This window comes from Megascapheus bottae, chromosome 28 (assembly GCF_031878675.1).
Source record: "Megascapheus bottae isolate mThoBot1 chromosome 28, mThoBot2.hap1, whole genome shotgun sequence".
NCBI lineage: Eukaryota > Metazoa > Chordata > Mammalia > Rodentia > Geomyidae > Megascapheus > Megascapheus bottae.
The window spans coordinates 12838451-12865901 of record NC_143536.1 but is presented as its reverse complement, the minus strand read 5'-3'; the positions used below and the strand labels follow the sequence as shown (position 1 = coordinate 12865901).

General features: G+C 49.3%; 1 protein-coding gene across 1 annotated transcript; it reads right to left on the bottom strand.

The window, feature by feature from the left end:
* Positions 1 to 39: 39 nt before the first annotated feature.
* Sec14l2 (SEC14 like lipid binding 2) lies at positions 40 to 26501 on the bottom strand. The gene is made up of 12 exons (XM_090320463.1): positions 26394 to 26501; positions 24268 to 24343; positions 16567 to 16610; positions 15423 to 15482; positions 15042 to 15230; positions 11687 to 11782; positions 11487 to 11547; positions 10732 to 10815; positions 6130 to 6236; positions 5891 to 6030; positions 5624 to 5793; positions 40 to 651 (listed from the first exon to the last, which is right to left on the bottom strand). Exons 1-12 carry the CDS (start codon positions 26445 to 26447, stop codon positions 521 to 523), a joined length of 1212 nt encoding a protein of 403 aa, XP_090176589.1. The 5' UTR covers positions 26448 to 26501; the 3' UTR covers positions 40 to 520.
* Between the last annotated feature and the right edge of the window lie 950 nt (positions 26502 to 27451).

Below are 27451 nucleotides of genomic sequence, written 5' to 3'. Positions count from 1 at the left end.
AAGCCAAGGGGTTGTGATAAACTCGGCTCTGCGATTAAAAAAAAAAAAACGGTTTGGAAAAGCCTCTTTTGCCCTCCTAGCCAATCAACTTGCTACCTCCATACCCATTATTATGATCTCAGCTTCCCTGTTCATTTGGAAGTTGGCAACTTCCCCGCTCCTTCCCCTGCAAATGGCATCCCTGAAGACTCAGGCCTCTGACTTTCCCCTGCTTTGTCTTAACTTTGTCCCTGCACCCCCATCCTCCCTAGGCTTACAGGACAGAGACCCTATCTTGACAGCCAGTCTCTGAGGACAAAATAAATTTGAGAGGCAAGGAAACCCCACTCCAGCTTCTTGCCTTCTTCCTGATTCTGGATCGAAAGTTTCACAGTCCAGCCTGAAGTCAAGTCATTCTTCCAGCTCCCCCCACCTTTTTTTTTTTTTTTGGTGGGGGCTGCAGGATTGTAAGAAAGTGACTGCTAAGAAGAAACCAACAGGGAGATGCTGAGGGGGCCTGAGCCAGCTGGAGGAGGAGGCGCTATTTGGGGGTGACAGCTCCCAGCTGATTCATCTTCTCTTCGGAGGCTTTGTCTGGAAGCAGGACCTCCACTGTGAAACTGACCTTCTTGGTATGGATGAAGCTGTAGGTGTTGTCAAACCGTAGGACATCTGAAGGGAGGCAGAAAACCAGACATTGAGGCAATGCCAACAGAGAGCTCTGAGGTGGCCATTATGGTTCATTTTTATTGACTGAGTCAGGGGTGTGGTAGACAGTGGGGATTCAGGTAGCACAGACAATTGGCCTAGACCTTTTAGGTCACTTAGAAAATTAGTCTAGGAGCCGGGTGAGGTGGCTCACACTTGTATTCATAGCTACTCAGGAGGCTGAGATCTGAGGATTGCGTTTCAAAGCCAGCTGAGTGACAGAGGCAATTACATCTCCAATTGCTTGGACGAGGGTGGGAAAACAGAAATCATGGCTTTGTAGACCAGGCTGTTCATGAATTAGGCCTCCACAAAGACACTAGAACCTGGGCACTGAGGCTTATGATTGTAATCCTAGTTCCTCGGGAGGCTGATATCTGAAGATCATAGTTGAAAGCCAGACCAGTTAAGTCAGTGAGACTCTTCTATCCAGTTAACTAGCAGAAAGCTGGAAATAATAGAGCTGTGTCTCAAGTGATGGAATGTTAGCCAAACCAGACTTTGAGGCCCTGAGTTCAAGCCCTAGTATGCGGGGGGGGGGGGGGGGGGGAGGAATAAAAATAGTAATGCCAGGGGCCAGGAGTTTGGCCTAGTGGTAGAGTGCTTGTCTAGCATGCACGAAGACCTGGGTTCGATTCCTTGGTACCACATACATAGAAAAAAGCCGTAAGTGGTGCTGAGGCTCAAGTGGTAGAGCTCTAGCCTTGAGAAAGTTCAAGGACAAGCTCAGGACTGGCAAAAAAAAAAAAAAAATAGTAATGCCAGAGTCTTGCAGACTTACGGAGATCCTCAGATTTTAGCCTCCTGAGTAGCTAGGATTACAGGCATGAGTATATTTTTACTCAAGTGATAAATAACTTTATAAGAAGCAAGTGAAGTAATGCACCTTCTATCTGGCGAATATAACTATAACCCCTCTGTTAATTACAATAAAAAATATATGAAAAAAAACAAAACAAAAAAATAGGAATGCCGAGACCTGGAGTTTAGCCTAGTGGTAGACTGCTTGCCTAGCATGCATAAAGACCCGGGTTTGATTCCTTGGTACCACATACATAGAAAAAGCTGGAAACTGTGCTGTGGTTCAAGTGGTAGAGCTCTAGCCTTGAGAAAGCCCAACGGCAATGCTCAGATCCTGAGTTCATGCCCCAGGACTGGCAAAAAAAAGAAAGAAAGAATAATGCCATAGCCATTGTATTACTTCTAGGAATGTGTCACATTATTGGGTTGGTAATTGTTATATATAATTGAAGTTTTCCTTACCCCAACCTTAAGTTCAGTATTAGAACTCTTTAATATAAGATACAAGGGAGGGGGGGGTGTCTCATGCTACACAGCGACAGGTAGAATTTCCCTCTCATCCACATTCCTGCTTTTCTTCTTGCCAACTTGAGCCCTCAGAAGCTTAGCCCTGTTCACTTTCTGACAAAAAGTATACTGTGCCAACTTTGTGAGCTAGGAATTCTTCCTGCAGAAAGAAAAATGAACAAAGAGACTCATTGCTTACCTAAGCATAATAATAGAATGAGGAAAACTCACATGTGCAAAGAAAAATTGCTTAAACAATTGGTGCTGTGGTCCACATAATGGACTACTGTTCTGATAGAAAAAGAAAGAGTTTACCCAGGACTGGGGCTTGAATCCAGGGCTTCACACCTGCTGTGATTGCTTGCTCCCAGCTGGTGCTCTATCATTTAAGCCATGCCTGCAGGCCTGCTTTTTGCTAGTTAAATCCGAGATAAAGTCTTATAGACTTTTCTGCCTAGGTCGTCTTCAAACCAAGAACCTCCAGGTCTCAGCCTCCTAAATAACTAGGCTTACAGGTGTGAGTCACCAGTGCCAGGCTTCAAACCTGGATTTCTCAGCTCTCAACCTCCTAATTTACAGGATTACAGATGTGAGCTCCCAGCCCATAGCTGATGCTAAAACAAAAGATTGCAAGTTATAAATTTTAAAAAAAGAAAGAAGGGGCCAGGAGTTTGGCCTAGCTGGCAGAGTGCTTGCCTAGCATGCACAAAAGCCCGGGTTCGATTCCTCGGTACCACATATATAGAAAAAAGCCAAAAGTAGTGCTGTGGCTCGAGTGGTAGAGTTCTAGCCTTGATAAAGCCCAAGGACAGTGCTCAGGCCCTGAGATCAAGGCCCAGGACTGGTAAAAAAAAAAGAAAGAAAGAAAAGAATTGGGCCAGGAATGTGGCCTAGTAGTAGAGTGCTTACCTAGCATGCATGAAGCCCTGGGTTCCATTCCTTGGTACCACATACACATAAAAAGCCAGAAGTGGTGCTGTGGTTCAAATGACAGAGTGCTAGCCTTGAGCAAAAGTGCTCAAGGACAGTGCCCAGGTCCTGAGTTCAAGCCCCAGGATTGAAAAGGGAAATTTTATTTATTTTTTTTACTTTGCTGTTTGTCTACCCATACTTGCAGGGTTTTTCTGTTGTTGTTTTTCCATTTTATTTTTTCATTTATACAGTACTGAGGAATCAAACCCGGGACCTCATGCATTCTAGGCAAGCACTCTATCACTGTGTCACATTCCCAGCCCTATGACCTGTTTATTTTGTGCTGCTTCTATGGATGTGGAACAAATTTGGTGGAATAGTAGACAAGAGCTATTTGCCATGGTTTCCTCTGGGAAGAGAACATGGGCCTACAGTTGGCAGAGGAAGCCTCTAAGCCCTGGCAACAGAACAGACTTGCGTTTAATCTGATCCTGTTTCTTTGAGAAGTTGTTCCATTTCCATTCAAACCCTCCTTCAAGAGAGCTAAGCAGGAAAACCAAAAATGCTAGCTCTGTTCCTCCCGTGTTGGTCGTCTCTTACTTTTCCCAATAAGGAAACACACACACTCACGCTGTGTGTATTCATCTTAACACTGAACCTTTCCCCCTCTGTGACCTCAGATAAAATATATAACTAAATAGAACAACCACAGACATAGCATCTACTTTGTCTTCTAGGCATGAAGTGAGAATAGCCATGTATTCCTGTAATAGCTGTTTCTTTGGTTTCTATTTCTACCAGAAGTCCCATACCAACCAATATTCCCCTTGCTCTGGATGACAGAACACTGGCCAGGTTAATCAAGCTGAAGAAGCCAGGAGTCCTCTGATCTCCTTAGACCAAGTGTCAGAACGGAGAGGACTGGGTGGTAAGTGTTCTGCCCTCAGGAACAAGGAAAGAAGCTGGGTGGCTCTTACCTGTAATCCTAGCTATTCAGAAAAGTCTGCAGATCATGGTTCAAATCCAACAGGGAAAGAAAAAGAAGATTGTTATCTCCAGCTAATCACCAAAAAGCTGGAACTGGACCTGTGTGTAGCTCAAGTATCTGATAGAGTATCAGCCCTGAGCAAAAATGACAAGTGAGAGCACAAGGTCCTGAGTTTAATCCCAGTACAGAGTCAAGGAGGGCGTTGATCAGAGGCTTAGGCTCTGAGTGAAGTGGAGTCTCTGGCCCCTGTGGCCCCCAGAGGTCCTCCTGGCTAGGACACCTCAACTTTTGTTGGGTCCATGGGAATCTGAGAAAAGCAGACAATTTCAGATTACCTAGAGCCTGTGCTAGATACGTGGGATTTTGGTTTTCAAGAGTAAAAGGTTAGCCAGGTGTGGTGGCTCATGCCTATAATCTTAGCTACTCGGGAGGCTGAGATCTGAGGATCCCAGTTCAAAACCAGCCTGGGCACTAAACATCCGTGAGACTCTTATCTCCAAAAAAACCACTAGAAAAGCAGAAGTGGCACTGTGGCTCAAGAGAAGAGCTCAGAGACAGTGCCCACGCCCAGAGTTCTAGCCCCAGGACTGGCAAAAAAAAAAAAAATGGTGAGGGATTTTTAATCAATATTGCAAAGTGGTGAAAGGTTGAAGACCCCTTCAAATATCTGCCATTCTGTTCCCAATCTCGAGACACTCTGGGTGAGAGTCACTCAGGGGTCAAGACCAGGCTGTGGTCTGGCTGTGGTCAGCATCCTGACCCCCACAGCTGCCCAGCCATTCCTGTCTCACTGGCTCTCAGGAAAGAGGATCACTAGGAGAGATCTAGCAGTCAGGTATCCATAGCTCACACCTGTAATCCCACCTACTCAGGAGGCTGAAATCAGAAGCTTGCAGTTCAAAGCCAGCCTGGTACCAAGGAATTGAACCTGGGTCTTTGTGCATGCTAGGCAAGCACTCTATCCCTAGGCTCAACTGCTTCCCCTCTATGAGACTTATCCCCAATTAACCACCAAAACCAAAACAGAAGTGAAGCTGTGGCTCAAGTGGTAGAGCACTATCCTTGAGCAAAAAAGCTAAAAGACAGTGTCTAAACTCAAACCCCAGTAACCAACCCTGCACCTCCCCTCCAAACACAGTCAAACAGTAGGTGCTGAAATGAAGTTGGGGTTGGGGTAAAGCTTAGGAACCCACTAATGGGGTCTCAAGCAGGGGTGGGGAGCCTGTGAGCCTCGAAATCACCTGGTACATGACAGGAGAGATACAAATCTGTAAGGCTCTTAGCTCCAGTTAACCACCTAAATCTCTAGAAGTGGCAGAGTGCCAGCCTTGAGTGGAATAGCGGAGTGAGAATGAGAGGCCCTGAGTTCAAGCCCATTGGCACCAAAAGAAATATGGTGGTGAGGGGAAGGGGAAGAATCTAGCCATAGTCTCAGACCCAGGGAAATTAGACCTGGCCCTGCCAGCAGCCTGTGTTGACCACGTGACTCACCTGCTCCTGGGCGCCATCTCCAGGCCCCTCCCCACTGGGAACCAGCAGGGCCACCCAGGAAAAGTCACTGCCCCTCTCCAGTCCCAGGTGTCCTCTCTGGGTGTGCTGTGGTGTGTGAGCTGATGGAGCTCCCCTTCCTATTCAAACCCAGAGCCCCCAAACCATGGAGAAAGTGGAGGGAGCCCCCCAAGACAGAAAGCAGACATAGGCTTAAGCGTTGTTGAGACAGAAACTTACAGGTGCCAGGATCACTGCAGGTGAGGCTCCCGTCCTCGGGCACCATGTGTGCGTTGTACCTCTGGCTGGCCAGCACCTCCGTCATCTCCCCGGCCTTCTGCCGCTCCCCCATCTTGGTCTTCAGGAAAACCCCGAAGCCGATGTCTGCCCCCTCCGACATGAACTGCCACCTGCAGAGGCCATGAGCCCATTAAGACTTGGATACACCCCACCCCCAGCCCACATCAAGGGGCACCCCGGAATGACAGGCTCAGATCCTGGTCCTACCTGAGCACGCAGCCAGGGAAGAGGATCTCGTACTCCACCTGGTGGGAAGAGCCCCGGGCCACCTGCACACTGTGCTCGTACTGCTGCTTGACCTGGTCTCGAACGTAATACTTCTTGGGGATGTCGCCCCCGTAGTTGATCTAGAAGCAGAGCAGGGGGTGAACTGGCATGTGGATAAGAGCCAGGCTTTCTTGTCCCTCCCCACTCCTCACGCCCCAGCCCTGCATGCAATCCCATACTTTGGATTTGCACTTGGGGTCTCCGTCAGGGTCTGTCATGGTGCCACCATACTCCACAGGCAACTGGTCAGGGCTGATATGCTTCAGTAAAACCTCCTTCCAGTTTGCTGGCACAAATAGAGGACAGGGGACATGTCATTACTAGGTAAGATTTAACTACGCCAAAGTGGGAGGGGAAAACCACCACCATGTCTCTGGCAGTCTGCATCAAAGGGGAAGAAAAACAAGGAGATGTGAGCATAGTGGTATCTGCCTGCAGTCTCAGCATTTGGGAGGCAGAGGCAGGAAGATCCAGAGTCCAAGGACAGCCTAAATTGCATAGCAGTCCCTGTCTCCAAATAAAGGGGTGTTGGGCTGGGAATGTGGCTCAGTGGTAGAGTGCTTGCCTAGCATGCATAAAGCCCTGGGTTTGATTCCTCAGTACCACATAAACAGAAAAAGCTGGAAGTGCTGGTGTGGTTCAAGTGGTAGAGTGCTAGCCTTGGGCAAAAGAAACTCAGGAACAGTTCCCAGGTACTGAGTTCAAGCCCCAGAACTGGCAAAAATAAATAAAGGTGTTATGAGCATGCAATACATTTGCAAGAGCAAAAGCCTTTCCTTAGAAGATGGCCTACCCTAGAGCAGAAGCCCTGGGTTTCTGTCCCTGATTGCCTCTGTCCAGCTCAGTAATCTTAGGAAATCATTCTAAGCTCGATTTTCCTGCCCTGTAAGGCTCTGAAGAGGCTGAATTAAAGTATACTTGAGAGGGCTTTGTAAACAGTAAAGTGACCTTACACACTCCACCAGAAAGCAATCTGAACATTACAAGTAGCAGGCAGGCTCAGTAGAGCACACCTGTAATCCCAGCAGAAGCAGGGTTGTGAGTTTGAGGCCAGCCCTGGCTCTAAAGTAAAAGTCTCAAAAAACAAACAAAGTGGGGGGGGGGACAGGGCTGGGAGTTTGGCTTATTGGTAGAGTGCTTGCCTAGCATTCAGGAAGCCCTAGGTTCAATTCCTTAGTACCACATACACAGAAACAGCTGAAGTGGTGCTATGACTCAAGTGATAGAATGCTTAGCCTTGAGCTGAAGAGCTCAGGAACAACACCCAGGCCCAGAGTTCAAGCCCCACTGCCAACAAAAACAAAAAGAAAAAGTACAAGCAGAAAGCTGGAGAAAGAAAGCAGGGAAAGGCAAAGAGGCAGGCAGGAAGGGTCAGGCCACAGGGTCTGGCCTAGATTGAACTGCACATGTGCCATGTGCCATGGTGACAGGAAACCACCCCTGGCAGGGTGGGGAACCATTTTTTTTCCTGCCAGGAGCCATTTGGGTATTTATAACATCACTCGTGGGCCCTGCAAAATTATCCACAAAGGCAGATGGCCAAAGAGCGATGAGAAGCACGCGTCTGTCCTGTCATGTACCAGGTGATTTTGAGGCTCCCCACCCCTGCATGAGGCCCTACCGGTGGAGATTACTGGAGATGACTGCTCAAGGATGGTGTTCTACCCCAGGACTGGCAAAAAAAAAAAAAAAGTCTCATGGATTTTCCTGTCCAGGCTGGCTTCTAACCTTTATCCTCAGATCTCAGCCTTCTTTTTTTTTTTTTTGGCCAGTCCTGGGCTTGAGCTCAGGGCCTGAGCACTGTCCTTGGGCTTTCTCAAGGCTAGAGCTCTACCACTTAAGCCACCACTTCCAGGTTTTCTATGTATGTGGTACTGAGGAATTGAACCCAGGTCTTTGCGCATGCTAGGCAAGTACTCTACCACTAGGCCAAACTCCTGACCCAGATCTCAGCCTTCTGAGTAGACGGTATGACAAGCACAAGCCACTGGTGCCAATCTTGTTTGGCTGTTTATTTATAACTAATCCCTATCCTAATTGAAGTGTTCAGCTCTAGTACATCCAGACATCCAAATTCATAAATATCAGCTAAGTACTATTTATTTATGTTTATATGCCAGTACTGGGGCTGGGGCTTGAACTCAGGGCCTGGAGCTCTCATTTATTGTTGTTTTTCTTTCCCACTCAAAGCTAGCACTCTACCACTTGAGCTCCAACTCTACTTCTAGCTTTTTGCTAATTAATTCGAAATACTTGTGTCATGAACTTTTCTCCCAGGGCTGCCTTCAGACTGAGATCCTCAGATCTCAGCCTCCTGAGGAGCTAGGATTTTAGTGCCCAGCTGAAGGGCAGCCTTTTGGCATTCTTTCATGCCAGCTCTATAGGCCCTATAGAGAGCCACTAGAGAGGACAGCCCGTATCTTCTGTATACTGCTGGCTGGAGGCCATAGACACCATGGGGTCTGCTGGCGCTCACATGTTTGGACCCAAGACAGTGCAACTCCTGGAACATAATGTCACTGCTAAGCCTGGGTGAACGGCTCCTCTGTCAACGGTGAACCATTCCAGCCCGAGGTGGCTGTGACTGAAAGACTCATAGGTGTGGGTGGGGGAACAGACTGAGCCTCCTACGCTGTCAGGAAGCCAAACTGCCTCGGGCACATGGTGGGTGGAAGCAACTCACAAAAGTGTTAGGCACTGTGTGTGTGTGTGTGTCAGGAGATATTGTCCAGGACTTTGTCTATGCCAGGCAAGCACTCTACCTCTGGGCTTCATTTCCAGATTTGTTTCTTGGTTTTTGTTTTTGTTTTTGTTTTTAAATAGGGGAGGTGGTGTCTCACCATATGGCCTTGAACTTGAGATCTTCCTGCCTCTGCCTCCCAAGTGCTGGGATTATAAACATGCATCACCAAGCCCAACTGCTCTGATTTTTGTTTTTAAACTTCCTCACCCAGCTCAGCTGGAGATCTGGACTAAGGTGAGAAGAGTTCTTGCTGTCATCTTATGGGGAGAGGAACAGGTAACAAGAGGCAGAATCTAGCCAGGTGCCAGTGGCTCACACCTGTAATCTTATCTACTTAGGATGTTGAAATCCAAGGATTGAGGTTTGAAGCAACCTAGGCAGGAAAATCTATAAGACTCTCCAATCAACCAGTAAAAAGTCAGAAGCGGAACTGTGGGTTCAAGTGGTAGAGTGCCAACTTTGAGAGAAAAGGCAAGGGAAAGCTAGTGCCCAGCTCCTGAGTTCAAGCCCCAATACTACCATTAAAAAAAAGAGCCAGGCCAGGGGTGGTGGCTCACACCTGTAATCCTAGCTACTCAGAAGGCTGAGATCTGAGGATCAAGGTTCAAAGCCAGGCTGGGCATTAAAGACCGAGAAACTCTTTATCTCTGATTAATCCGTGAAAAGGACTGTAGCTCAAGAATAGCGCGCTATCCTGAAGAGTTCAGGGACAGTGAACAGGCCCAGAGTTCAAGCCCCATAACCCACAAAAAAAAAAAAAAGAGAGCCAGGCACTGGTGGCTCACACCTATAATTCTAGCCACTCAGGAAGCTGAGATCTGAGGATGGCAGTTCAAAGCCAGCCCGGCACACAAGTCCATGGTGGTATCTACTCTTCAGCATCTGGTGGGGTTTTTGTTGTTCTTTTGTTTTGTTTTCAGGACTGGGATTGAATCCAGGGCTTCGAGCATGCTAGGCAAGTGTACTATCACTTTGACACAGCTGCAGCCCTGTCTTTCACAATCTTGCCAGTACAACAGAGCAGTTTTTAGAAAAATCTCATTGTGGTTGTTTTGTTTTCTCCCCCAGAATTCTCTGGTTCCCAGGCCTGGATTGTCCTGTCCCAATTGTCCCAGATTCTCTGCCACCTGGCTCCCAGGCCCCCATTTACCCATATCTCACTGACTCCCTTGCCCCCCATTCCCATGAACCATCACAAGGGAGGGCTTTACTCTGTGTCCCCCTACCCCTTGTGCCAAGCAGCTTCCAGTTTGCTCCCTGTGGCCAACTCCTATTCATCCCACAACACCCAGCTGAAGTATCCACTGGCCTCTCCCCTGTTCAGGTCAGGTGCTTGTGCTTGGCACTCTGGGGCAGTCTCCCCCTGTCTTCTTTTTATCACCCTAGGCTGATAAACATCTATTTGTATCTTCCCTTCCCTGAAAGCCTAATGATCTTGGCAGCCTAGCACCTGGCCCAGGGCCTGGCATAGACAAGGTGCCTGGAAGATGGGGCTGCTCCCAACTGCCCTCAGCCAAAAGCACCCTTGTCCTACATGGCACCTTCTCAATTCGCTTGTTCCTGTCTCCCAGTTTGTATTTCAGCTTTCCCTCCACAGGTCGCCTCTCTCCTACAAGACTGCAAGCTCCTTAAGGACAAGGTCTGGAGTTCCCTTCATCTTTGAACCTACAATGGCAAGCCCCTGTTCCTGCATCTAGATTGTCTGAGGAAAAAAAACCAGAAGCAAACAAACAAAAAAACCCAAAGTTCTTATGGAAGCAAATAGGAAGCTAGGCACCAGTGGCTCACGTCTGGAATCCCAGCTACAAAAGAGGCTGAGACCTGGAGGATTGTGCTTCAAAGCCAGCTCAGGCAGGCAAGTTCCCAAGACTCTGTCTCCAGTTCGTCAGCAAAGAAGTCAGACCGGAGGCATGGTTCAAGTGGTAGAACACCAGTCATGAGTGTGAAAATGCAAAGCCATGGCCACACTACTGGAGTTGGAGCCAATCTGGGCTGCAGAGCAACTGGTGGAGCTAGGAGTCAAGCTGTGACCACTCACCTCCAAGGACCATGATCTTCTTCCGAGTGTCCTCGCTAAGGAAGGGTTTGATGAGGTTGTAGGCCACAGGAAACAGCTTGGGGGCTGGAACACAGACCACGCCAAATGAGGCTGGGGTCAGTTAGTCACTAACCACGTCATCCACAGCCCATCTGTCCACAGTGCTCCCACCCCACACTGGGCCACAGGTGTCCTGGCTCTGGGTCGAGCACACAGGCAGCCTGGCAGTGAGGCTCCAGTGGGTATCAGTTTGAGGTCTTTCCCGGATTAGACATAGCCAGGGCCCCTCTTCTTTTGTCACTGGGCCTGGAGGCTCAAGGGACATCACAAACACTAAACACAAAGACATGTTTAGTCGTTTACTCAGTCTACCCTAAGCAATCGTTCGTGTGTGTGTGTGTGTGTGTGTGTGTGTGTGTGTGTGTGTGTGTGTGTGTGATGCCTGTATTAGGGCTTGAACTCAGGGCATTGTGCTGTCCCTTAGCTTATTCCCTTAAGGCTCTACCACTTGAACAATACCTCCACTTCTACCTTTTTCTGGTGGTTCATTGGAGATACAAGCCTAAGATTTTCTTGCCCGGGCTGGCTTTGAACTGTGATCCTCAGATGACAGCCTCCTGAGTAGCTAGGATGACAGGTGTCAGACAACTGGCACCGGGCTCCATGTAAGTTTTTTAGTTTGGGGGAGAGGGCTGTTTGTTTTGTTTTTGCCTCTTTTTCCCATTTGGCTTCATTACTGGAAATTCCCAACTTACCTTTAACAACAAACAGACGCTTCAGTGTTTCAGGATAATTTTCCTCAAACATGCAGAGAAACTGTGGAAGCAAAATCACTGTGGTTCCAGCAGGAAAACAGGCCCTGCTTCCTCCCAGCTGCAATCTGCCCCCATCTCCGCCCTCATCCCCTTGGGGCAGCCTAGCTGAGGGGTCCCCACTTTACCACTTTGCCACTCACCTCGCCGTAGGCTTCTACTGCAGGTTTCCAGAGATGCTTGAGGCCAAGGCCCTCACAGTCGTAAATCATGGTGAGGGTCTCGATTTTCTTCCCCAGCTACAGGGAAACAGACAGTTCAATGTCAGGAGACCCAGCCCTTCGTTAGGGGTCAGTGCTAACTGAACCCAGCATCCACAGAACAACCAGATCAGGTCTGAGCAGGGCCCGGGTTTTTTTCCAAATGGAGATAATCCCAGGCTAGAACTGGGGCCTAGGCAGGTCAAACCTCCCATCTGGATCTCCCTGTTCTCATCTGTTAAACGACCGAGTGGCTCTTGATTACATCTGAGGTCTCTTCTGTCCCACAGGCTCACCTGGTGGCCTCTTCTCCTCTCAGTCATGGTGTTCTGGGAGCAGCACTCAGGTAACATCCAGGCCTGTGCCACTTTTCATCTGGGCACCGATGCTCTGTGTAATAATCTAAGCCCTATCGGTGCATCCAGATCAAACCCCTCCTGCATTCCACTCCTTCCCTGGTATCTCTGTTCTCAGTAAGTTCTCGGGGAATGTATGCAAATGACCATCTGAAAAGTCCCAAATTTACCTGAGCATGGTGGCCTGTGATCCCAGATACTTGAGAGGTGGAGTTTAAGAGCAATGTAGGCAAAAAATATGTGTGACCCCAACTCAAAAATAAGCCAGGGAGCTGGGTGCTGATGGCTCACGCCTGTAATCCTAGCTACTCCGGAGGCTGATATCTGAGGATCAAGGCTCAAAGTCACCCAGGAAGGAAAGTCCATGAGATTCTTTTCTCTAATGAACCACCAGAAAACCAGAAGAGGCACTGTGGCTCAAAGTGGTAGAGCACTAGCCTTGAGCAAAAAGAGCTCAAGAACAGCACAAGGCTGAGTTCAAGCCCCATGACCAACCAAAATAATAATAAGCTGGGCGTGGTGGTACAGATGTGTAGGGCAGCTAGCTACTCAGGAGGCAGAGGTAGAAGGATCATGGTTCAAGGCTAACCTAATCTAAAATACAAACCGCAAAAATCAAAAGGACCCAAAGTAGTGTTGCTCAAGTGGTAAGGGGCCTTGCATAGGAAGTGTGAGGTTCTGAGCTCAACCCCAGTACCAATAGTACACACACACACACACACACACACACACACACACACACACACACCAATATTGTACTGAATCTTTGCAACTGCTGAAAAGAAGAAAGGAGAAAAAGAGGCAAGAATGACAGCTCTAGCTTGCTCCTCAGACTCTTTTTTTTTTTTAGTCATCAGTGGTTCTGGCCTCTGACCTAGAAAAGCACACAATCTGAATGGTATCAAAACACTTGTCGGGGCCAGGAGTTGGCCTAGTGGTTAAAGTGCTTGCCTAGCATGCATGAAGATCTGGGTTTGATTCCTTGGTACCACATATAGAAAAAAAGCTGGAAGTGGTGCCCAGGCTCAAGTGGTAGAGCTCTATCCTTGAGAAAGTCCAAGGATAGTGCTCAGGTCCTGAGCTCAAGCCCAGGACTGGCAAAAACAAAACAAACAAACAAACACGTGTCCACGAATGGGTGATCCATGATGAGATATCACCTGTCCTATTAAAGTCCCTGTGAGGCCCAGGAGCATGGTCTAATGGTAAAGTGCTTGCCTAGCATGCACGAAGACCCACGTACAATCCCTTGGTACCACATACATAGAAAAAGCCGGAAGTGGTGCTGTGGCTCAAGTGGTAGAGTTCTAGCCTTGAGAAAGCCCAAGTATAAACCCCAAGTGGGGCCTGAAGTGTAGCCTAGTGGTAGAGAGCTCACCTAGCATGCATGAAGCCCTAAATTTGATTCCCTGGTACCATATATTCAGAAAAATGCCAAAGTGGTGCTGTAGCTCAAGTGGCAGAGCACTAGCCTTGAGCAAAAGTGTCCAAGGACAGTACCCAGGCCTTGAGTTCAAACCCCAGGACTGGCAAAAAACCAAAACAAAAAAATAAATAAAATAAAAGGCTAGAAGTGGTGCTGTGGTTCAAGTGGTAGGGCTCTAGCCTTGAGAAAACCCAAGGACAGTGCTCAGACCAAGTTCAAGTCCCAAGGCTGGCAAAAAAAAAAAAAAAGTCCCTGTGAGACTTGTTTTTGGTTTTTGCTAGTCCTCTTGGGGCTTGAACTCAGGGCCTGGGCACTGTCCTTGTTCAAGGCTAGGGCTCTAGCACTTGAGCTACAGCACCACTTCTGGCTTCTTCTGTGTACGTGATCCCAAGGAATTGAACCAGGGGCTTTGTGCATGCTAGGCAGGCACTCTACCACTAGACCACACTCCGGCCCCCCTGTGAGACTTAGCTCCAAATTTACTACTGAAAAAACAGAAGTGGTGCCATGGCTAAAGTGGTAGAGTGCTAGCCTTGAGCACAAAGAGGCTCAGCAACAGTGCCCAGGCCCTAAGTTCAAGCCCTACAACTGACCAAAAAAACAAAAAAGCAAAAAAATTGTTTGTTCACAGTGTTTAGGGCTCAAACCCTTGGCTTCCTGCATGCTAAACAAGTATTCTACCCATTGGGCTACATTCCAGCTAGTCAGTTTAGGTGGGTAGAGGGTGTGGTGTGTATGTATAAATGTGCATGCATGTGTGTGTGTGTGTGTGTGATGCTAGGGTTTGTACTTAAGGCTTCTGCTTGTTAGGTAGTGCTCTACCATTTGAGCCAATTCTGCTTTGTGACGATTTGTTTTGTTAGTCATGGGATTTGAATTCTAGACCCGGGTGCTGTCTTTCAGCTCTTCAGCTCAAGGCTACTGCCCTACCCCTTGAGCCACAGTGCCACTTCCAGTTTTCTGGTGGTTAACTGGAGATAAGAGTCTCACATTCTTTAGTGCCTGGGCTGGCTTTGAACCATGATCCTCAGATCTTAGCCTTCCGAGTAGCTAGGATTATAGGCATGAGCCACCTCACCGGCACTCTTTACTTGGCAAAATGTAAATCTGACAGGACAGGGTGGAAATGAAGTAATAGAGTACTCACCTAACATACATGAAAGCTCTGGTTCCACTAAAGAAAAACATGGCAATAGTGTGTCCATCCCTAAGCTTTTGACATTTCAGTAAAATAGAAAGCATAAAAGACAGACTGTATTACACCCTGCTGTTTTTTAATGATCCTGAGATTTGAACTCACATCCTTGTACTTGCTAGGCAGGCACTCTAACCACTGAACCATACCTTGAGCCCTCTTTCCTGCTAGTTACTTTTGAGATAGGGTCTTACTGTCCAGGCAGGCACCTTGCACGGTTCGCATATCTTAGGCTCCCTGGTAGTTAGGATTACTAGGTGAGCCACCAACATGCAGCACCCCTTGCCCTTGACTGTGGCAGGCCCCCTGTCGGTTACCCACCTTGGTGGATTGCCTGGCACACTCCTGCAGAAGCAATTCACAGTCCCTCATTTTGGTCCTGAGCAGGTCTTGTTTGGTGGCTGAGAACAGCAGTCCTTTGGCATCCAGAGGCCCAATGATATCATACCAGACTGGGCAGCCATCCAGGTCATAGCCACACATTCCCCCAGCCAGATACTGCTGGATCACCTGGGCAAAGACACAAATGACACAGCTGGTAGGCAGGCCTGAGTCCCCACGGCTTCCCAGCATCACAGTGCTTCAGTGTGGCCTCAGTGGTCTTTCCCTGGACACCAATGGATACCCAACCAGAACTCCAGCTCCCTCACAATCCAATGGGCTGAGAATGGAGATGGCGGAGGGTAGGGGATTGGGCCTCACCTCAGGAGGCTGCCAGCTCTTGATGTTATTGATATCCTTTTGCTTCCGGAACTCCACATGCTGTAATACACATAATCAGAAACTTTTTTAAAAAACAGAAGATAAGGGGCTGGGAGCATAGCCTAGTGGGAGAGTGCTCGCCTAGCATGCTTGAAGCCCTGGGTTCAATTCCTGGGTACCACATACACAGAAAAAGCCAGAAGTAGTGCTGTGGCACAAGTGGCAGAGGGCTAGCCTTCAGCTAAAAGTGTCCAAGGACAGTTCAAGCCCCAAGAATGGCAAAACAAAAACTGGAGGTAAAAGCCAAGTGCCCGTGGCTCATGCCTGGAATCCTAGCTACTCAAGAGGCTGAGATCTGAGGATCATAGTTTGAAGTCAGCCAGGCAGAAAAGTCTGTGAAATTCTTATCTCCACTTAACCACCAAAAACAAAACAAAACAAACAAACAAAAACAAAAACAGGAAGTGAAGCTGTTATTCAAGTGGTAGAGTGCTAACCCTTAGTTAAAAATCTCAGGGACAGTGGCCACACACACACACACACACACACACACACACACACACACAGAGCAGGAGGTGAGCACCTTAACAAACATATAGCAGCAAGTGACAGCATGAATTGACCACCAGACCACAGGTGATCACGACAAAGAAAAAGACCTTGTGCATTTTAAATGTCTCAGCAACTGGGAACAGACAATCTTCTTTGGCTAGCTGAGAACTAAGAAAATCTTGCCTTTGCAGGAAAGGATTTGCCTTGTCCCAGAGATGGGCTCTTGGCGGTGATGGATCAGGGTGGGAGGGGAGAGGTAACTGAAGAAGGTAAGATTCTGATTGGTGAACAAGAGGTAACGGAAGGAGTAAGAGCCAATTGGGAGCCAGGCACGGTGGCTCACGCCTGTAATCCTAGCTACTCAGGAGGCTAAGATCTGAGGATCACAGTTCAAAGCCAGCCTGGGCACTGAAGAATGTGAGACTCTTATCTCCAATTAATCACAAAACAGCAAGTGGGCCTGTGGTTCAAGGGTTAGGGCAGTAGCCTTGAGCTGAAGAACTCAGAGACAGCGCCCAGGCCCAGAGTTCAAGCCCCATGACCAAAAAAAAAAAAAACCCCAAACAAAAAAACCCAGCCAATTGGATCTCACCTTCCGGAGCATGGCCTCTGACTTCTGCAGGTCAAAGCTTCTCGCTGTAACAGGAAGACATGAGCAGCATTAGGCTAACAGACCCAGTGTCCCAAGAGTGTGGGGAGAAACCTGCTCCCAGCCTGGGCGTCACCCCAGCTAACTCAGATCACCCCACAGTCAGAAGCTAATGTGAGGGTCACTGAAGGCTTGTGGAACATCGCAGCCACAGTGTTTGTGAGCAGAACAGGACAAGTTGGGGGTGGGGGAGCACTGCAACCAGCATGTCAAAGAATATTTTTATCCCAGTGGGTGTAATCCTAGCTACTCAGGAGGCTGAGGTTGGAGGATCACATTTCAAAGCCAGCTGGGCAGAAAAAAAAAAAATCTCCAATTAACCAGCCAGAAGCAGAGCTTCAAGTGGTAAAACAATAAAGCTTAAGAGTATGAGGGGGGCTGGGAGTTTGGCCTAGTGGTTAAAGTGCTTGACTGGCATGCATGAAGACCCGGGTTCGATTCCCTCGGTACCACATACATAGAAAAAAAAAAAGCCAGAAGTGGTGCTGAAGCTCAAGTGGCAGAGCTCTAGCCTTGAGAAAGTCCAAGGACAGTGCTCAATACTGATACAAGAAGAAAAAGAATTCCACTTCCACTGGATATGATCAGGCGAAGAGTTTTATCTCATCCGAGGGAAAGTGAACTCTGCACCCTCATATCAGTTGGCATTCCCCTCACAAACTTTATCTACTCCACAAGTCTAATATCCAGCTTGAAGAAACTGACCCAAGTTCAAAGATGAATGTTGCAGGGACAGTGCTAAAACATCCCTGCAGCCAGTCCTGTCACATCCCTAAAGGACCCCAATATCCCTAAAGGAATACAAAAGGTTCCCAGAGAAGTTTCTGGACCAAGGGCCGGGAATTTGGCCCAGTGGTAGACTGATTGTATAGCATGCACAAAGCCCGGGGTTCAATTCCTCCATACCGCATACATAGAAAAAAGCCAGAAGTGGTACTACGGCTTAAATGGTAGAGCTCTAGCCTTGAGAAAGTCCAAGGACAGTGCTTAGACATGAGTTCAAGCTCCAGGACTGGCAAAAAAACAAAACAAAACAAAACAAACAAACAAAAAAAAAAACCACAGACAAAATCTGCATTTTCTAGACTAATGCCATGCACCAGTGGTTCATGTTTGTAACCCTTTCCACCCCACCCCCGCCACCAGGGACTGAACTCAGGACCTGGGCACTGTCTTTGAGCTTCTTTTGCTCAAGGCTAGTACTCTACTACTTGAGCCACTTCTGACTTTTTCTGTTTATTTGGTACTGAGGAATCAAACCCAGGACTTCATGCATGCTGGGGGAGCACTCAACCACTGAGCCCCCATGCTTGGAATCCCAGCTACTTAGTAGGCCGAGATCTGAGGATCAAGGTTCAAGGCCAGCCTAGCAGAAAAGTCACCAAGACTTCTCTCTAGTAAACCTGCCAGAAGAAGAGCTGTGGTAGTGTTACCCTTGAGTAAAAAAAAAAGCCAAGGCCTTGAATTCAAGTCCTTGTTTCTGTCTCTCTCTCTCCCTCTCTCTCTCTCTCTCTCTCTCTCTCTCTCTCTCTCTCTCTCTCTCTCTCTCTCTCTCTCTCTCTCATACACACACACACACACACACACACACACACACACACACACACACAAATTTCGCTTTATCTTGTCCCTGAATCCCTGCTCAAATGTGAACACAAAAGATTCCCCCAGTTTCCAAGGCTATGTGCTCCCTAGATTATCTGAGTGGCCACTACAGCCCTTGCTGGGCTTTGAACTCAGGGCTCTCCATCTGACCCACACCTCCAGAACTATACTTAATTCTTTTTTTCTTCTTTTGTGCTTGCCCTGTGGCCTGGGCACTGCCCCTGAGCTTCTTTTGCTCAAGGCTAACATTCTTACTACTTGATACACAGCACTACTTCTGGCTTTTTTTGAGTAGTTTACTGACAATAAGAGTCTTACAGACTTTTCTGACCTGGCTGGCTTCAAACCACAATCCTCAGATCTCCGCTTCCTGTGTAGCTAGGATTACAGGTGAGAGTCACCTACTCCCAGCTCATGCACTTAATTCTTGATCTACTACAGAGACATTGCAGAGACAACTCTCCTGATACCAGAAAATTCTGTTCTATCACCCTAGATCCTCCCCTACAGCCAACCCAGGACCCTTTCTTCAACCTAAGACTATTCAAATAACTTCCCTTTGGACTCTCTCCAGCTCTCCAGGGCCCCCTCTTGGAGTAAGTTATAGGGGGGGGGTGAGCATAGCTCCAGGTGCTGTTTCCTTCAATAAACCCCAAGAATTTTCATAGCAATAGTCCACGCCCTCAGATCTGTCAGCTGAAACCCCCAAATCCTTTGCACCTGGCTTCTCATAAGACTCCCCTCCTCCACTGAGAGGTGGGACCTGTGACCCCACCTTTATCAAATTTCATCTGTCGAATCAGCTTCGCCCCAACCTTTGCAGGGTTTCTGAGCTCCAAATCTGACCCACTTGACCTTCTGACCTATGAACCTATAGTTCCCAGCTGAATGATGGAACATATTTATTTGACATGTGGATATGTTGACAGTCCTAGAATCCTGACCTCTGGACTGTAGTTGATGAGATCCAGGCCTGGCTCTAAACCTTTAATCCTAGTTCCTCAGGAGCTGGGAAGGGAGGATCAGGGCTGGGAATGTGGCATAGTGGGAGAATGCTTGCCTAACATGTGTGAAGCCTTGGATTCCATTCCTCAGTACCAAATACACGGAAAAAGCCAGAAGTGGCGCCCTGGCTCAAGTGGTGAAGTGCTAGCCTTGAGCAAAAAATGCTCAAAGATAGTGCCCAGATCCTGAGTTCAAGCCCCAGGACTGGCAAAACAAACAAACAAACAAACAAAAAACCAACCTGAAACTGAAAGCAAGTGGTAGAGCACCAGCCAGGAAAGATAAAAGCTAGGGGCCGGGAGTTTGGCCTAGTGGTAGAGCTCATGCAGGAAGACCCAAGTTCGATCCCTCCATTACACATACATAGAAAAAGCTTGAAGTGGTGCTGTGGTTCAAGTGGTAGAGCTCTAGCCTTGACAAAGCCCAAAGACAGTGCTCAGGCCCTGAGTTCAAACCCCAGGACTGGCAAAAAAAAAAAAAAAAGGTAAAAGCTAAGCAAGAGCTCAAGGTCCTGAATTCAAGCCTCGGTACTGGTAAAAACAAACAAACAAAACCCTGACCAGTGCCTCACAGTACTGAAAACTATCATTGGAAATACGTCTTATGTGGGGAAAGTTTGTGGTTTGGGAATTGAACACAGGGCTTCTCAATCATGAATGCTCTACCCCATAAGCCACACTTCCAGTCTTTTTTCTTTTAGTTTGTTTTTCAAATTCAAACCTAGGCTGTCCTTCAACGACGATCCTCCTATTTCTGCCTCTCTACAGACACGTACCACCACACATGGTACTATATTTAAAGAAATACAACGTGACATTGCACTCAAGGTCTTCTAGCCTTCTGTCTGCCCCCTTGGGCAGCATACTACACATCTCTCATCCATCATTTAATAAAGTAGACATATTACAAGGGTGTAAAACAACATCCTCTCATGAGACAAGCTAGACCCAAGAAAGTGGCAAAGGACACTCTTATCTTCTTAGAGAAAAGGGAGTGGGGTGGTGGTAAACTGTGAGGGGGGCCTTATCTGAAGGGAAGCTCTGACAGTAAGCCCTTATCTGCCAGGGTTCAACATCCAAGTCTTGTAAGGCCCCCAGAATTGCTCCTGGCACCAGACCTGGTACTCCTCAGGCCTGCTAAGTTAGGCCTCTCCCAACTCCTTCTCTCCTCTCAAGGGGTTAGCCGGAAGCCTGGCATGGGACACTGCCAGAGAACCCAGCCCTAAGGGCAGCCACCCAGGGGTCTTGTTTGACCATACCCTAGTCCTAAAAAATGTGGGAGACTAAGATCTGCTCTTCCTCCTCACTGCTTCCCACCTCTCCCAGAGCTCAGCCTCAGATCAGGGTCAGCAGTGGAGACTTGGGTCTCTCTACTGGATGTTTGGAAACCAGTAGAACACAGAACCCCGAGCCCACACCTGAGTTAGAGAAAGACATTCTGTTTGTGGGCGGCTAACAAACATCTCATTTTAGAATCAAAGGGAAAAAGAGAAAAGGGTTTGCTTTTTTAAAAGCAACAGCAACCCTAATTCAAATTCATAATAGGGCCTAACCAGGCCTGAGCTTCTGCCCAGAAAATGTAAGGCACAAATAAAATACTAAGGAGACATTCTTTTTGAAGAGGTCAGAGCTTGGAGCTGGGGAATGTGGCTCAGTGGTAGAGTGCTTGCCTTGCATGCATAAGACGCTGGGTTCAATCTTCAGCACCATTCAAGAAGATGTTTTCAGTTTTGTTTTTTTGGTTATTGTTGGCTTTTCGTGTATATGTATATGTGTGTACCCACCCTGGGGCTTGAACTCAGAGCCTAGGTACTGTCCCTGAGCTTTTTTGCTTGATGCTAATGCTCTACCATTTGAGCCAGAGCTCCAAATCTGGACTTAGCTCCATTTAAACATCAAAAAGCCACGAAAAACCAAGTCTCGCAAACTTTCCTGCCCAGGCTGGCTTTGAACCTCAATGCTTAGATCTCAGCCTCCTGAGTAGCTAGGATTACAAGCTTGAGCCACTGGCACCTGGTTACAAAAAGAAACTTTGCTGGGTATCGGTGGCTCACACATGTGATCCTAGCTACTCAGGAGGCTGAGATCTGAGCATTGTGGTTGGATGCCAGCCCAGGAAGAAATGTCCATGAGATGACTTCTATTTCCAAGAAACTATTCAGGAAACCCCAGAAGAAGTACTGTGGCTCAAGTGGTAGTGTGCTAGCCTTGAGCACAGACTCAAGGACAGTGACAAGGCCTGAATTCAAGCCCCAAGATTGGAAAAAAAAAAAGTTTACATGAATTTGCAGGAACAGCTGCAGAATCTCAAGCCCTAGGCTTTGCCCTAATTCTGCTCTGCAGTAGCTGTGTGCCTTTGGGTGAAATCCCTCCCCTCTCTGGGCTTTCGTTTTCTTATCTGGCAAAGGAGAACAACCACATTTTTCTTTCTTCTTGATGCTTCCCATGAGATTGTAGCCTGTGCCAGATCTGGGTACTGGTTGAACTACTAGGGGCCCCTTAGGCAAAAAGGGGTTATCCCAGAAATCAGGGTAGAGTAGAGAGGGCGTTAGGTGACTAGGAGACCAGCTGGCTGAACTGTTCACCAGCCTCTTCTTCCTAGCAGGAGTTCCGTACATGCTCATCTTGTAGCTGGCCCTTTAAGGCCTTCCCACTCCCCACCCACCAGTTTCTAGCTCCAGTACTTCTGCAAATGCTGGGCCAAAATTTCCTCCAGCCTCCCCCGGGCTACCCTTCCATCGTCTCCTGGGTGAGATCACAGCTTTTTTCTTTTCTTTTTTTTGGGGGGTAGGGGATAGGAGAATGGGGACATGACTGGTTCCCTGTGCTCCACGTGGCTCTCCACGGTGCACCTGCCCTCAGGTGCATCTTTAACAGGCCAGCTTCATTATATTTCTGGAAAGCAAAGGAGACTGCATGGTTGTCCTCCTGGGACATGAGCTGAAGCTATCCACAGAGGAGTAATTGCCTGGCTTGTACTTTAAGATCTGGAGAGTTGAGTCTAGATCCCAACATAGAACCCTGCTGATTTCACCCCTAGTAGTGTTCCCTCCCTCCCTCCCTCCCTCCCTCCCTTCCCTTTTTTCTGTCAGTCAGTCATGGAGCTTAAATTCAGGGACTGGGCACTATCCCTGAGCGTTAGCTTGCTCAAGGCTAGCACTTTACCACTATGAGTCACAGTTTCACTTCTGGTTTTCTGATGGATAAGTGGGGATAAGAGTCTCACAGACTTTTCTGCTTAGTCGAGTTTTGTACTACAATCCTCAGATCGCAGCCTCCTGAGTATCTAGTATCTAGTATTACAATGCCTGGCCCCTAAGTTGTTACTTCTATGTCTAGTGATAAAAATTGTGTGCGTGCGTGCGTGCGTGTGCGTGTGTGTGTGTGTGTGTGTGTGTGTGTGTGTGTGTGTGTGTGTGTGTGTATATACACAAGTCCTAGGATCACATGTGTGAGCCACCGATACCCAGCAAGTCCTGGGGCTTGAACTCAGGGCCTGAGCACTCTCCTTGGGCTTTCCTCAAAGCTAGAGCTCTACCACTTGAGCCACAACAATGCTTTCAGCTTTTTCTATGTATGTGTTGTGGAGGAATCGAACCTGAGTCTTTGTGCATGCTAGGCAAACACTCTACCACTAGGCTAAACTCCCCACCAAGTTTGTGTAAGTTTTTGAAAAGAAAAGAAAAGCTATCAGAAGAGGCAAGGGAGGATGGCATATGACCTAAATGACATAAGAAGAGGGAAGAGTCTAACCCTAAAACTAGAGGCAACACACATAGCTCAGTCTTATTGTCTTGCCTAGGCTCAATATTTGACCTTGACCTTAGGTACCACTGCTAAGCCAGGGTATAGCTAAAACAAAAACTCAGAACCTGGAGCTCCTGAGTCCTTCCCGTTTCCATTTACAGGATCCCACTGCTAGTAAAATAGCCAGTCTCTCTCAGGGACCAAAGCCCATTGTACCAGCACTGGGACTTGAACTCAGGTTCTCATGCTTTTGCTTGGCTTTTTCTGCTCAAGGCTGCTCAACATTTCCAGTGGTTTTGATGGCTAATGGGAGATAAGAGTCTCTCCGATTCATCTGATGTGCTGACGTCAATCACCGATCCTCAGATCTTGGCTGAGTAGCTGATTCCAGGCATGAGCCACCAGGGCCCAGCCAGACTCTAGTTCCAGCCTCAGCTCTGTCTCTGGCTTTCCACAAAAGGAGTCCAGAGTTGACAGGGAATGATTGGGGACTTTAATCTCCTCTCTGCCTGCAGCTTGCCCACGGTGTGACTTGAAGCAGGTGGCTTGATCTCTGTGAGCCTTTGGTGCCTAGCTACCCAGTAGGGTTTGAGGATTTCTAATTACCATGTACCTTCTAGACTCAAGCACGTATGAGTCACAGATAGCCCACGGACAATTTAAGGTCCACAAACTCATTTGGTATACAGCAGGACAATATACTTAGGCTCCTCCTATGTTTTGGCTTCCCATGACCTATCAGCTTATATTTATAATTTTGTAGGATTCATACATAGCATTAAAGTATCCAAGTGAATTGGGTGCTGGTGGCTCACAGCTGTAAGCCTAGCTACTCAGGAGGCTGAGATCTGAAGATCAACGTTCTGAGATGCAGCCTGGGCAGAAAAGTCTGAGACTTTTATCTCCAATTAATCAGAAGAGGAAGAAGAAGACCCCCACCCCCCCACCCCCCCCAGGAAGTAGGGCTGAGGCTCAAGTGGTAGAGAACCAACCTTGAGTGAAAAACCTAAGCAACAGTGAGTGCCCTGGTCCTGAGTTCATTTCCAGTCCCAATACTAGCATCCATACTCAAACTAGCCAAATGACCCTCCGCAGATAAAAGGGTCCCAATCTTGCAAGGCTGACTCTCCCACCCCAAATTCTCAGATGGTCAGGAGTAGGTTTCCAGTTGTCATTTTGTTGTCCAGAATGAGCCTTTGCCCGGTCCAGCCACCAGCTGCTCCCCCCTCCCCCGCTGTCCAGCACCTGGGTCCCCCCCCACCCCCAAGCCCTGTCCCTTTTCCCTCACCTCGGAGCCAGCGCAGGAGAAAGTAGTCATCTGGATTGGGCAGGTTGGGCAGGATGTCCTGAACATTCTCCCGAAACTGTGAGGAGAGGTGGCTGGGTGAGTGGCTGTCCCCATGCCCAGCCTATATGCCAGGTGTGATGTGTGCGGTGCAGGGCAGCAAAGGAGGGGAAAGAAGAGACTGGGGCACTTTCCTTGCCATAGGCTTGCCTGTGGGCACTGGGCTGGGCAGTTGGGTATGTTCCTTGGCTAACTGGGGAAATGGGCATGCTGGCTCATGCCACAATAAATGTCAGTGTGGGTCCAGCACACGTGATCTTGGCACTATGTCTCCCTCACTGTTCACTCAGAATCCCAAGGGGTGTCCCCAGTCTTCGGATGAAGGCTCAGTGACACATTTAAAGTCAAACAGCATTGCAGAGATGGTCATGTGGATCTGTTTTGACACCAGAGCACACACTCTACCCATCACAGTTTTCCACCAAGGCCTTCTGCCCCTTCCTCTCCTTGGTAGAAGAAAAAAAAAGGGGTGGGGGGAGAAAAAAATAGTAGAAGGGAACAATGGTCCCTGTATGACTGTAAAATGGCATTTGAGCTGGGCCTGAAAGCAACAGGAGATGAAGGTTAAAAAAAAAAAAAGAAAAGTAAAAGTGGGCCGGGAGTTTGGCCTAGTGGTTAAAGTGCTTGCCTAGCATGCATGAAGACCCAGGTTCGATTCCTTGGTACCACATACATAGAAAAAACCAGAAGTGGTGCTAAGGCTCAAGTGGTAGAGCTCTAGCCTTGAGAAAGTCCAAGGACAGTGCTCAGGCCCTGAGCTCAAGCCCAGGACTGGCAAAAAAAAAAAAAGAAAAGTTCAGGGGACAGCAGGAAGCCATAAAAAGAAGGAAAAAAGTGGTTCTCTAAACAAGAAAGGTGGACAGTGACCCCCAGGGACAGCCACACCCACTTCCAATCTCTCCGTATAGGAGAACTGGCCCCCGGTGTGCCCTCCCTAAGCCTCCTGTCCCCACCGCTCACCTCTCCCTGGTCACTGACCTACAGGACAGCCCCAGAGAAACCACCTCTGCCCCTTGCCTAGGTCAGCAGGGTTCTCTGGAGCTCCCCTCCCCCCTGCCCTCCTCCAGCAGCGCCCAGGGGCTTCCAGATCACTGTCCACTGCTGCTCCTCCAAGCCACAGGCACCAAGTCACCCCTCTGCCAGGACGAACCCTACCCAGCTCCCGTGTCCCCTTTAATCGCTACCTAATCCCATCTCTGCCCGACTTCCCTTGCGAGTGAAACTCTGAAGCCTCCCTGCCCAGACTGGGGGGGGGGGGGTGGGGAGGGGAAGATTCCCTGGAGTCAGATTCTCCCCATTGCTCCTATAGAAGAGACATGGGCACCCCACTTTCTGGCAGCAATGGAACACTGCTTCTGGCCATGGAGCCGTCTGGATCGCAGTGACGCTGGCTCAAAATACTTTTCCCCCCAAATCACCTGGGAGGAGAGGATGGAGGAAGAGTCCAGCACTGGAACCACCATCCCCGCCTCTCCCCCCACCCCCGCCCCGGCCCAAGGTAAAGCCAAGTCCAAGCCGGCTCCTCCTCTCCAGCCAGGCGGGGATCTGGGTGTCAGAGGTGAGGTTTGGGGTTTGCCCGACCTCGCCCCCACCCCCGTGTGGCCCAGGAAAGATCCCTAAGTGCATCCACATTAGACCCCGTCCGCCTTCCGCACCAGCCCGGTGCACGAAGGCGCGAACAGAGAAGGACCGGGCTGAGCCCAAGGTCACACAGCGGCCACGGCCCCTCCGGGGGGAGCGGAGGGGGGGGAACCTCGGGGAAGTGGGGCGCACACCCCGAGGCCCGGCTGCCAGTCCCTGCCAGCCCCGGGCATCAATGTTGCCTTTGTGCCCGGGCTGCCCGCGAGGGCTTCCAGGCAACCACACTTCCCAGGTGGCAGCGCCAGGGGCCGCTCAGGGGCCGGGGGCCCGCGGTGGACAAACTTCCCGGGGTCCCCGGAGCAGGGGCGCTAGGGCATCGGCCCGGAGCCAGGCAAAAAACGGCCGCTGCGCCCGCTGGGGACCCCCAGTCCCCACCCCGGGGCCCCCCCGAGGCGGGGCGCACCCCGCGGGGCCCGGCCAGGGCTCACCTTGGCCAGGGCCTCCTGCTGTTTGGGACTCAGGTCGCCCACTCGGCCGCTCATCGTGGCTCAGGCTCGGGGCGGGCGGCGGCGGCGGCGGCGGCTGATGGAGCCCTGACGCGACTGGGCGCCGCGGAGCGAAGTCCCGGGCTTCTGTGCAGCCGTGGGGCGTGCGGCCAAGCCCCGCCTCTTAAAGGGCCCCGCGGGGTGGGGCGGGGGCGGGGCCGGTGGAAGCCACGCCCCTTTAACAAAATGAGGCCCATGGATGGGGCGGGGCCGGGGCACGTCTAAGCCCCGCCTCTTAAAGGGGCCGGGACTGGAGAGGAGGGGAGGGGCAGAGCTAGAAGATGGGAGGGTGTCTGGTTCCGAATCAGGAGACCCTGTAGGAGGTGAGCCAGGGGTGCCTGCCCAGGCTGCAGCCCGTGGGCATCAGAAAAAGAGAAATCTGAAGTTCAAATCTACCCTTCACCCTTCCTGTGCCCTGTTCACTTTCTGAACCTCAAGGTGATGGACAGGCTCCATCTCTTGATCTCTCTGTGTCTCCGTATCTCTCCGTCCCTCTCCCCTCCCCTCGCCCTAATATCAGACCTCATAGTGCAAGACCTCCCCACTTGTCCCATCTTCTTCTCCCCGCAGGACGGTGGAGAGGGCTCTGTGGGTCACTGGTCATGATGGCTAACAGAAGCTCCTGTAGGTCAGGCTTGGATGGCTCATGCCTAGAATCCCAGTTACTCAGGAGGCTGAGATCTAGCTAAAGATTGCAGCTCAAAGCCAGAGGTGAGAGGGTGGGGTGGGGAGGGAAATCCACAAAACTCTTCATCTCCAAAGTGGAGCTGTGGCTCAAAGTGATAAAGTGAAAGAGGACAGGCCCAGGGTCCAGGCCCTGAATTCAAACCTCATAGACCAGCAACAAACAACGACAAATAAAAGTGGAATTGTGTGGCCCCAGTGGTAGAAGGCTAGCCTTGAGCAGGAAACGCTAAGAGCACAAGGTATTGAGTTCAAATCCTAGTAAGTGCACCAAAAAGGGAGGAGTTAACTTACATGAGACCACTTGATGGGGGGCC